General features: G+C 34.1%; 1 protein-coding gene across 1 annotated transcript; it reads right to left on the minus strand.

The window, feature by feature from the left end:
• Positions 1–586: 586 nt before the first annotated feature.
• Positions 587–1,346, minus strand: LOC108319465 (kunitz-type trypsin inhibitor KTI1). Its single transcript, XM_017550610.2, has one exon. It carries the CDS (start codon positions 1,284–1,286, stop codon positions 636–638), a length of 651 nt encoding a protein of 216 aa, XP_017406099.1. The 5' UTR covers positions 1,287–1,346; the 3' UTR covers positions 587–635.
• Between the last annotated feature and the right edge of the window lie 11,225 nt (positions 1,347–12,571).

A 12,571-nucleotide genomic window follows, 5' to 3' on the forward strand; every position in this document is an offset into this window, starting at 1 on the left:
TATTTTTAATTACATATATTAAAAACTCAAAAATAAAATCATATTAGTCATTTTTATTATTTATTTTAGTTTTCATTCTTTATTCAAACTTCCCATTTTATTGTTTAAAAAAAAACTGAGACAGAAACAACCGGCAACAGTAATGTAGATCCAGTTTTGACCGTAATCAGTAAATACGTATTGGTATATAATCTTAAGATGTTTATTTATTTAATTTATTTGAAAATAAGTTTAATTAAGAGAAAAACACTCGAAAAAAGTGATGATCTAAATAAAGAGAAAGCAGTATAGATAAGATATAAACTTTAATTACTATTATTATTATTATTGATGATGTTTTAAAAAAAATGCATTCAATTGATTTAAAATATTAAAATTCTGTTTATATTTATCTGATTTGGTTACTTAATTAATATAGTCACGTAGACTTCAAAACTGTTAAGAGTAATTTTATCTTATTTAGTTAATTAATAATATATATATATATATATATATATATATTATTAAAATGAAGAAGCTATTTTTTTCAAGGTGTCGAATCTTATTATGTTCAGCCATGCGAAGATTTATTACAACGACAGCAAAATAAGCATTTATTTAGCGCATAGATTACGTTAGTCACTGAGTTGGAGAAGCTAGTCATGACTTTTTAGGAGCAGTGATGGTTCATGCAGAGAAATTGCAGATGATGCGGGCGAAAGTCTCTGAAACCGAACCCATAAGGCAGCGTCCGCTTTCTGGGTGATCACCAAATGCCTGTTTCTAGCAGCATCAAACTGAATCCCAAGATAGTCACATGAACTACTATCGAGAGGACAGAACAAGATGTTGTAGCCCCCAATGTCAACAGGAACACTCTGAATCTTAAACCAACCGCCTACTGTGTTGTCGTATCCAGTAAGTTTAACAGAGAGTTCCTCTTCCTCACCCTTCACAGGAGTCCACACAGACGGGGTGGGGGCACACGGAGGCACAAAAGTAAACCCCAAGGTCAAAATAGTGCCTTCACTTATAAAAAGGATTCTTAATGGGGATGAAATGTGTACAGGGAAGCCGTTAGAGAAAGGATTGGGATTTTGGACAACCGACAAAGGACAAGTTTCGTTTCCGGTTGCTGCAAATTCTAACCCACCCCCGTTGCCAGTTACTATAACTGGCGTTATAAAATATACGCCACCATTTTGAATAGGATTACCGTCAGTGTCCACCAAATCAGCACTGGCTGAAGGAAGGTTCGAGGTGAAGGCACAAAGTAGAAACAGAGAGAGGAAGGTCGTAAACTTCATTTTTTGGGAGGCTCTACAAGGCTTATCTTCTGTTTGTGTGACGAATCATATAGGAAACATGTATTTATAGACGCGCGAGTACAGAAGCAGAGACCCTCAGATTATTTTATAGTTTGAGTGAACAATTTTTTTTATCTATTTTATGTGGTTCAACGTTTTTCAGTACAGAGATCATGAGCAAAATAGGTTAAACGTGGATTGTAAGGAGTTTAAGGAGACTGCTAAGTTTCAGAAGCTTTCTCTTAAATCGACGTTTGAAAATAAAGTCTGCATCTCCTTTATCTCTAATAATTTTCTAAGGTGATAAGCTTCTCCCAAAATTGAATCACGTGAATGAGCCAAACTTGTTGATAAACAATTTATAAGCAGAAGAATAGTTTCAAACATACAAGATTTTTATAAATAAATTTTAACTATTTAAATAATTTATTATACCAATTTTTTAATTTTATTTTAATTGTCCTTTAAATTTAACTCACCAATATTAGAAATAACAAGCTGTGAAATTTATTTGATCGAACAAATCTTGCTATTTAATTAAAGACATCTATTCATAGACTACAAGATGACAGCGACGCAGGTTAAATGTCAGGTTCATTACTTCATCCTTATCCTTATCTTTGAAGTGAAAACTCTTTTAATTTTTTTCTATATGTTTAACATACTGGCAATTTTGATCATATCCCATCTCTGTTAACGAGTATACACGTATTCATTTTTTAATATTTCAAATACTAATTAAACTATTTAAAAAATAAAAATTCAAATAAAATATTGACTATTTACCATGAGGAGCAATACCTCCATACAGGGGATATTCTAAAATTCATCTTTCAAGTTGAATTCAAGGGAAAATTTGTGCCCTTCACCTCGACGAATCCAATAAAAAAAATATCTTCAAAGGATAAGAAACAGCAGTCGAGGATTTGATCCACAAAGATAAAGTTTCTTTTAACAATCAAAATTTGCTAACTTTTTTACAACGGAACATGACGGGTGATAATTGGTCCATTTCAAATGTTACTTTTTTAAAATGAAATATACGTTAAGGGTATTTTAGGAAGGCAGAGAGAAATTGGTTTTCTCCTTTTCACAGTTTCATCTCAAAAAGTAAATATTTATTTTCATTTACAGTCTCACTCTCTCTTCACCATTGGTTTCACTGTGTCTTCACCAGAATCTCACCGGATTATTTCTTTGTCTTGCTCTTCCTCTCTACCGAAGCATATTTCCCCTTTTCTTCGTCTCTTCCTCTTTTTCTTGGCGACTTTTTCTCGTTGTCCTCTCCACCGAAGCACATTCGGCCTCTTCCCCATTGTCCTGATGTCCATCAAGGAGTAAAGGTGTGTCCTTTCTTTAAGGTTTCAGCTTTTCGCAATGTCAAGATTGGTAGCACCAATGTAAGTAACACTACATTTGTTAAAAGACTTGATGAATGTGTTGATGGTTTCGGTGTTGTGGTAATATCTTTAAGTTGATTGTGTTGATTTCAGGAGGAGTAGCTCGGATTTAAACAAAAATATGTAAGTGATTGGATTCTAGACAACGACAATGTGTGAAAAGAACAAGTGCTGCTAGACTTACAATTATTATAGGACGTTGAGTTGTTGTGTAGAGATTTTGATTGTATGAGAGTTGTAAACCTTCTTAGTATAGAAAAAGACATTAAAAATGATGGATAATATGTACTTATTAAATATTATATCAATAAAATTTCAATTTTGATTAATACAATTTCAATTTTGTTATAGTTTTTTTGTGTTTTTGGGCGAGTTTTTCCACTTTTTGTGATGGATGATTGAGTTTATTAATCATGGTTGGTGCTTACTTCACCAATTTACACTTGAGAAGAAATGTGATTTAGGTGCTTTCATATAAGTTAGATGAACTCCATAAGCATTTATGTCCATTTTCTGCCCTCGTAATCGATTACAAGGGTCTTGTAATTGATTACCAGAGGAAAAATGGTCATTTGTGCAGAACCTTCAACTATACTCTCCAACTGGATGAACAACACTTCCCAACTCTGTTTTTCTTACCTTTGCTGCTTGTTTTGCTCCTAACTTTCTCCACTGAACTCCAAATGAGTTGATTCTTATTTTGTTGGAATCTAGACTCAGAGTTTTCAAATGACTACAAATTCCCAAAAACAATGTTTTTTTAAGCTTCCTAAATGAGTTTAATTTCAAGTTATTTTTTTTATGTTTGTTATTTTAGATGAGTGAGTTTAATGGTCATGAGTGGTGATTAATGCACTAATGAACATGTTAGGCCATTGAATTGTTGAGAAAAAAATGTCATTTAGATACTTTCATGTAAGTTAGATGAGCTCCATAAGCATTTTTTACCATTTTCTGCCCTGGTAATCAATTATAGGGGTCTTGTAATCGATTACTAGAGAAAAAAATTGTCATTTGTACAGAAACTTCAACTATACTTCCCAGCTGGATGAACAACACTCCCCAACTCTGTTTTTTTGACCTTTTTTGCTTGTTTTGCTCTTAACTTTCTCCACCGAACTCCAAATGGTCATAATTTGTAGACCATTGTACTAGGTGCAATTAATTTCCCCCAAAACAACGTTTTTCTAGGCTTCCTAAATGAGTTTAATTTCAAGTTATTGTTTCATGTTTGTCATTTTAGATGGGTGAGTGAGTTTAATGGTCATGAGTGGTGTTTAGTGCACCAATGAACATGTTACAGTGCACAAATTTTAAAAGGAAATTTCAATAAGTAATAGATCTGTGAACAAGAGGGAAAGATATACGTATAAGATAATGTGCTGTCAACTTTGACCTTTGCTGACTATTTTAATCATACCTTTTTCCACATACCTCCAAATGATGTGGTTCTTTTTTTATTAGAAACTAGACTCAAAAAGCTTTCCAATGACTACTAATTTGTAATTTTTGGACATCTGAGTAGGTACAGTTAATTCCTTAAAGTTAACGTTTTACATATTCCTGTCAACTCTCACCTTTGTTGGTTGTTTTGCTCTTAACTTTCTCCACCGAACTCCAAATGAGTTGATTCCTTTTTTGTTGGAATCTAGACTCAAAGAGCTTTCAAATGACTACTAATTTGTAATTTTTGGACATCTTAGTAGGTACAGTTAATTCCTTAAAGGTAACGTTTTATATATTTGTGCCAAGTGTGACCTTTGTTGATTGTTTTGCTGATAACTTTCTCCACCAAACTCCAAATGAGTTGATTCTTGTTTCGTTGGAATCTAGACTTAAAGATCTTTCAAATGACTATTAAATCATAATTTTTAGACCATTGTACTAGATGCAGTTAATTTCCCAAAAACACATTTGTTTAAGTTTCCTAAATGAGTTTACTTCCGAGTTATTGTTTCATGTCTCTTATTTTATTCTATTTTATTTTATTTCTTTATAAACTTGCAACCATCAACCATGACCAACATGAGTCATGCATTGAAAAAAATGGACAAACACAGCCTAAAGCACATAAAAATCACCATGGAGAGTCACGTTCTCCCAACTAGGGAGTGACTTGAAAGTTTTTGTACAAATAGCCATTAAGGCATTGGTAATCGATTACAGACACCATGTAATCGATTACCAAGGCATGTATCAGCTTCAAGTGCTGAGGGACTTTAACTACCTTGCTGGAATACTCACATGGGGTCTTTGCTCCATAATAGGCTGGACAAAGATGAGTTTTGATGCACTTGCAACCATCAACCATGACCAACAGGAGTCATCCATTGAAAACAATGGACAAAGGCAGCCTTAAGCATAAAAAAATCACCATGGGGGGTCACGTTCTCCCAATTGGGGTACCTATTAAGCCACTAGTAATCGGTTGCAGGCACCATGTAATCAATTACTAGAGCATCTCTTGGTTTCAAATGCTGAGGCACTTGAACTACCTTGCTGAAACACCCACATGGGGTCTTTGCTCCACAATGAGTTAGGCAAAGTAAGTTTTGATGGAGGTTGGAGAGAAGACCGAAATGAAGAGGGAGAGAGGAATGAAATCTGAGTTGAAAATGGAGGGTGCACAGAGGGGTAATTTCAGAATCTTAAAAAGGTAAATCTGCGTCTCTTTTCACCACAACGACTGCAAAAAAAAAAAAAAATCCTACGCTCCAATAAGAAGCTAACACATGACCGTTGTTAAATTGGTGTTTAATTTTAGTTGTTAACACATCGCGATCCTTTGACAAATCTTGAAGAAATGACAGATAATTTAAGTGATCAATAACAATACTTTGAGACGCTTTTAGTATTTGACATTCATTTGACATGCGATGGACTCCATTTTTTCTTAATGTCATTAAGGGTAAGTTTGGAATTTTGCGTAATGAAAGTAGTCGCCCCTTTGAAAAACCAAGCCTTTGTATTTGGTGCTGCAGAAACCCTATCTCTCCCACGCACTGCCCCTTTTCTCCATGCAGTCGCCCTTTCTCTCCACGCACTGGATTCATTGAAGCAGTTATTTCAATAGTTTAGGAACGCAATACCCTTTCTCTTTCTCTATTTTGTTCCAGAAACCTTAAATCAAACACAAAATCTCCTTCTCTATGGTGCTAAAGAAACCCTAAATCGAAGGCAAAAAAAAGTGTGAAATTGATGTTTACATCATGTGCACGAAAGCAGGAAGCCGAAAACGATTATGGTGTGGTAAATTTTGAAAAATTTGATTCAGTGGGAAGCGAAGAGTACTCTTTATTAAAGGATTAAAGAATCGAAATTGAAGCAAAGGACGAAACTTTCTCTCTCTACTTTTGGCTTTATTTCACGACTTCCTCTGCATTCCCCTCTACCATTATTCAGCAGGTCTTACACATTGTAACTTTTCCCTTCTTTCTGAGTTTTGTGTGTTATTAAGGTTTTTCTCAATCTTCTTGATCAACCTTTTTTCACTGTTTGGAATTTGTAATCATAATATCGTGGGTTTGGACAATCTATTTTCCTTGTTCTGTATAATTTGAGAAAGTTGCGAGTTCTCTATGTTTTCACTGCACATTAAATTTGTTTTGGTTTTGATAACTGATGGACTGCTTGAACATGTGCTTCTCATGCCTCTTGTTGGTGGTTTAGGCTTTAAGGAGTTTTCATTTGTGCTCTTCAGTCTGAAATCTTCTTTCTATCAGTAAATTTATTACTTCCTGTTTTGCTAAATCTCTTTGTGTTAACTCAAAGTTGGAGTTATGATATGATTAACTTAGTTTTTGCATAATGTTTTTGTTGTTTTGCTTCATTCTCAAAAATCCTAATTAGTAAATTAGAGATGTAGAATTTAGACTAGACCTATTCGATTATATATAGCTAAATATGTCATGCTCACATTATATTAGTAATTTCAGCTTGCTATAGAGTTAGGGAACAAGTGTTAATGTGCTGACCAAAGATCGTGAACAAGTGTTGCAAGCACAACTGTACATATTAAACAACATAAACAAGGTGATCTCGTTTTTAGAAGCACACAAGGCCATTGTGAAGGACAACAATTCGAGACAATCAAAGAAATGACAATTGATGGAGAATAAAAAAACATTCATGTCCTGGTTTAAATCGGGGATTTTAAAAGATGCACATTTTTCTAAGATCATTGCAGAAGAGTTGATGACAGTTACATGAGATTCTATTGTATTTGGTAGAGGCTCTGACGTCCCATTATTCTTGTATAGGGATGATGCCATGGAGCTTGCGTCGGGGAAAGATGAGTAGAATATTATCCTCATTCAGTTGTGAATAATGTAAGTCTATGAACCAATCCTTATATAAAATTGATTTATCTAGGTACTTATATGAAATAATTTCTTTGTTTTTACGTATATGTTTGGTTTCAGTAACAATTTGGGGTTCAATGATGTTTATGGGTTCGTTGACCCCTAACTCACTCATGAAGGCAATAAATTTGATGACATCCAAGTATACGTGAACGACTGCTTTGGATGGGGGAAGGAGACATCACTAGTGCAATGAAGGGAAACGATAGCGGTTTTTTTTTACAATACGCTTCGGTTTTCGAATCAAGGCCTACACATGCGAGGTAAAAAGGTGGGGGCGTTTTGGCCTCTTTTCTTACCTAGGTAATATCCTAAAGGATACTGCTTCGGTCACTCTGAACCCGAAGCAGTAAGGAAGAAAAAAAAAGGGGAGGGGGAGGGGTTATTACCTCGGTTCAACTGAGGTAATAATGTGGACCTATGACAACGGTTCAAGCTAGAACCGATGCCAAAGCCCTTTATTTTTTGTCATTGATTGATGTTGAACTGAGGCCATAGACAAGCTTTCTACCTTGGTTTTGGCCACAATCGAGGCCTATTCTCTTGGAATTGTTTTTAATAGCAGGTCTGTTTTCGTCATATCCACTATCACAAAAACAGACCTACAAAGAAAACAATATATACAACACAAAATCAATATTTACAACACAAAATGTTTAAAGGATAATGTACAAAGTCTAATAACTATAAATCAAAATGTGCTAATGTATTTTAAATCCTAATAACTATGAATTATTGTATAATTTAATTAAATGTTTTGCAAGTGCTTCCTTAGGAATGTATGTGGCTTCTCAGGAAGTGGAGTAGGAGTCTTGAATCTCTGCATAAGACACATGATATTAATTAGTGTATATGAATTCCAAATGATGGATAAAATCAAAATTTATTAAATTTAAATATTACCGTTTCCCAACCACTTCTAATATGGGCACGAATAGTGTGTTTCATCCAATACATTACATAGTATCTGAACTTATACAACCCACTTTGTCAATGACACTACAATATATCGTCACAGTTGTAAAAACTTAATGAAAATCATTAAAACAAAACAATTATAAGAAAGTATGACTTTAGCATATGTCAAACCTTGAGAGCCAACCATTCAAGCTTTTTACCGATAGCAATTGATCTCCCAGACAACATCATACATGCTGCAATGAAATTATTAGAAACAAAAGGCTTTCTCATTCATTTATATAACAAAGAAATTCCAAGCATTAAGGTGTTTACCACACAACTTCAAGAAATTCCAAGCAATGAGTAGAACCACACAACATAGCTCTCCGGTATGGAAAATATAAGTCGTTGTCAATGCCGCAGGAAATTGATAATAACTTAATTGTAAAATATTAAAATCAAAGATGATACTTGAAGTTAACAAACTTCACTTTGAGAGACAGTCGAAAAGTGTATTTCTTCGCCGTGTCATATCCATGTTGTATAGCATCGTAGGAAACCATCACAGATAAGATGTTCCATAATTTGGGTTGCATTCAACTCTTTCCCATTCAAACAGTTCATACAAGGAAATCTAAACTTCACTTCATCATCACTTATACCCTAATTACGTTGCGCAAATTGTATAAATTCCTCTACCCCTCTCTCGTACTCAGCACTAATGCGTGGTAAATTAATCAAATTTCGATCCATACGTAAATATTTTGAAATATTCTACAAAATTACAATAATACAATCATATAATTATACATATTTAAGATACAAATAATAAGCATTCAAATGATTAATTCAAACTTTCAATTGTACATAATTACATATATTCAACATACAAAAAATTAAAAATTAGCAAAAAATAACTAATAAACACAATAATAAGAACCTAGGAGCGTGAAAAAAGAGACAATAACTGAGAAAATACGACTACTCGCATTTTGGAACATAATAAATTTCATAGCAAAATCACAATACCTACACACAAATACAATAAAATGTAAGTCTCATAATCACAAATAATAAAAAATGCAACAAAATAATCGAAAAACGTATCGAAACAATCCAAAAACGCGAAAAAAATGAAGAAACCACGACGACGACATAATAATGCTTCAAAACCGATTTTGATCGGTGTAAATGCTTCCAAAATCATCACGAAGGCAACGACGACTATTGAAATCAAAGATGATCGGTGGAAATGCAAGCAAAATGGCGAGCAAGGCGTGTTAAAGGAGAGTTCCAGAGAGTTTGAACAGTTTCGTTTCGCGAAAAAGACGAAACTGTTCACTCTCTGTTATATTTTTTTAAACCTACTTAAACGCTACTACCTTAGTTCATTGAATGATCGAGGCAATAGGGGGCTATGGCCTCAGTTGTCCACCGAACCGAGGCCGAAAACCAGTTAAAAAAAATTCAAATTTAATTCAAAATGACAATTTTGCAATTTTTGCTCATCTTTTTTGCCTTGGTTCCCCACCAAACCGAGGCCAAAACCCCAAAAATATATATTAAAAATTTCAATTAAGTCAAAGGGGAGTGAGAACAGGCTCTATGTCTTTGGTTCTACAAGGAACCGAGCCCACAGACCCTTTCCCTAAAAAGTTGGCAACTGAACAGAGATTATGGCCTCAGTTCTGCAAACAACCGAGGCCACATCCTCTGCATACAGATTATGTAAGTTTCCAAAGTAGGAATGTTCGTGGTCGTAAGGGGGTATATGGCCTCAGTTCTGTAGGGAACCGAAGTCATAGACCGTTTTCCCAAAATGTTGGCAGCTGAAGAGTCAAAGGGCAGGGAGAATGTTAGTGGGAGTGATGGGTCTTTGGCCTCGGTTGAGAAGGGAATCGAGGCCATAGACCATCTGCAGCTTCGGTTCTATTGGAACCGAGGCATATACGTTTGCGAAAAGTTCAAAAATGCCACCTTAACGGAAGCATAAATGACGCGTTAGTATACCCTCTTTTTAGTAGTGCATATTTTTTCCTTTATTTTGCTGGGTAAGTGTAGTTTGTTAACTTGAAAGTTTCATCTATGATTTTAAGACACAATATTTAAGTTATTATCTATTTCAGGCAACATTGGAAGCTACTTGTGATTTACGTACCGAACAACATTGCTGTGTTGTTCTGTTCATTACACAAGTCTCCTCCCAAACATCTTAAACAAGTAGTAGATTCGTAAGAACGTCAATGTTATGAACTATATTTGTTATATAAGTGTATCCTAAATCATTCATTTTTTCATTATTCAATTGTAGTACATATGATGTTGTTAGGGAAATCAATTACTAATGCTAAAAAACTTGCACGGTTGGCCTTCAAGGTTTGATATTTTTGTCCATACTTTCTTATAATTGTTTTATTCCAACTATCTTTGTTAATTAATTATTATTGTCATGATATATTGTAGTGTAATAAACAAACCAACTCATATGAGTGTGATTACTATGTAATGAATTGGATGACAACAACTATTCATGCACATATATACTACACTACAAAAAATATAATTTTTTTAAGGTTATTTTTAGCGTTATCGACGGTTTTAACCCCTGAAAAATACGTTACCCGTGGTTGCAAAAACCATTAGAAAAAACAGTATCGTTAAGTATTACCGACGATTTTTGGCTAAAATCACCGCAATTTCTCGAGGTTCTACTAAAATCGTCGTTATTTCCTGGAGTTATGAGAAACCGTCGGTATTTGTAGGGTTTTTGCTAAAACCGCCGAAAATCATCGGACTTTTATAAAAATTATTGAAAATGACTGGGGTTTTATAAAAACCGTAAAAAATGATCGAGATTTTGTAGAAACCGTCGGAAATCACCGCAACTTTATAGAAACCACTGGAATGTACTGATGAGCATACAAGGGAGACTGGGAACCTGGCCATGCTTTTTCATATTGAAAAATAACTCCTTTGCATATTTAATTAACTTTAGAGTTCACTTTTAATCTTTAGTGTGTTGATGTGGCCCTATTAGCATAACAAAATTTAAAATCAAACAGTAAACATTTATTCTTTATAAAAATATAGTTAGGTAGTTAACTACCACGGTCGTGCTGATTTTTTTTTCTAAGAAAGCCACCATGACCATGCTTATTCAGTTGCCCCATATGGAGTAATACAATCATGTAGAGTCGCACTACTACATGAATTATCACAAAACAGACCTTTAAAAAGTACTTTTTTTTTATTCTTCATAAAAGCATTAAGCCTGTTTTAATGTTCGAATTAATGTTGTTTGAATAGTAAAATAAGATTTTTAGCAGTATTTAACTTTAATTTTTAGAGTGCAATATCCAAGATTTTAGTCTATTGTTAAATTTCAACTCCTTCAATTACATTAGTTAAATTTCAATTTCTTATTCTTCAATATATACATGTACATTGTGTCACACTTTACCATTTATAAATGTGATGCTTTAAGTAAATCCTCTCTGTTAATGGGTTTATCCATATGATAGTCCATTCCACTCTCTATCGTTATTCTTTCTGTTCCAGCAGTCAATGCAATGAAAGGAATGGGAACACCATAAGCTTTATCTTTCGTATCTTTGTTGCCTCAGTCCATTATTGGCATCTGTTCAATCAATTATGCCCATTAAAAGTTATCATTCATAAAATAATGATTATTATTTGAAGCTCTTCCAATAAAATCAAACTATAGATACTATAGAGAGGTTCTTAAGGAGAAAGATTAAATATATGTGCGACACAAGTCTTACTTCATATCTTAAAATAATGTATTTATGGTCTTTTATGATGTTTAATTTTGTTATTTCAAATTTCAACTTTAATTGTTTCTAACAAAAAGAAATGATAGTGCATGCTGATTACCTACTATAAAAAAGAAGGGCATTACTGAAGGTCACAATCCCTCGGAAACAGCCATAAACTGTCAGTAAAAGATCATTACCGACAGCTTATCGACGGCCAAAACACCGTCGGTAAAGCACTTGTCGCTAACATTTACCGAGGGCTTTTGCCCCTCGGTGATTACCGAAGAGAAAAAGCCTTTGGTAATTACCGAAGGTCAAGAGCCTTCGGTAAGAACCAGGCAGAATTAAGTGATATTTGTATTTGTTATCCAACCACACAAACCTGCATAACATGTTCACATCACAGACAGACCTGAATAACATTTTCAAACCACAAACAGACCTCCATAATATACATTCCAAAATCATCCAATCATTAATGGAATAAACAACAATAGAATAACATCATTTGTATTGTTGAAATTTAAGAACTTGTATTTGTAAATGAAACATTAAACATAAAACATAAAACAATATGTTCATCTAGAAAATGTAATGTAACAAAATCATAAGGTAACATAAAAAATGTTCTAAAAACTATGTTCAATAACAAAAAAAAACTAATAATCTACATAGTCATCATCAGAATGATCTTCATCATCCTATTGCTCTATAGATGGCTGGACTGGTGTGGGCTGGACTAGTGTAGGTTAGACTGATGTGGGCTGGACTGATGTGGGCTGCTGAGGGACAGCGGGTGACGGGGAGGGTCGTGGCTGGGTCGGAGTGATAGTAGAATGAATGTTTGA

Source organism: Vigna angularis, chromosome 8 (assembly GCF_016808095.1).
Source record: "Vigna angularis cultivar LongXiaoDou No.4 chromosome 8, ASM1680809v1, whole genome shotgun sequence".
In the NCBI taxonomy this organism is placed as follows: Eukaryota; Viridiplantae; Streptophyta; class Magnoliopsida; order Fabales; family Fabaceae; genus Vigna; species Vigna angularis.

Excerpts from the sequence above, each read along its gene's own strand:
- LOC108319465 (XM_017550610.2), bottom strand. The coding sequence starts at position 1,286 with ATGAAGTTTACGACCTTCCTCTCTCTGTTTCTACTTTGTGCCTTCACC.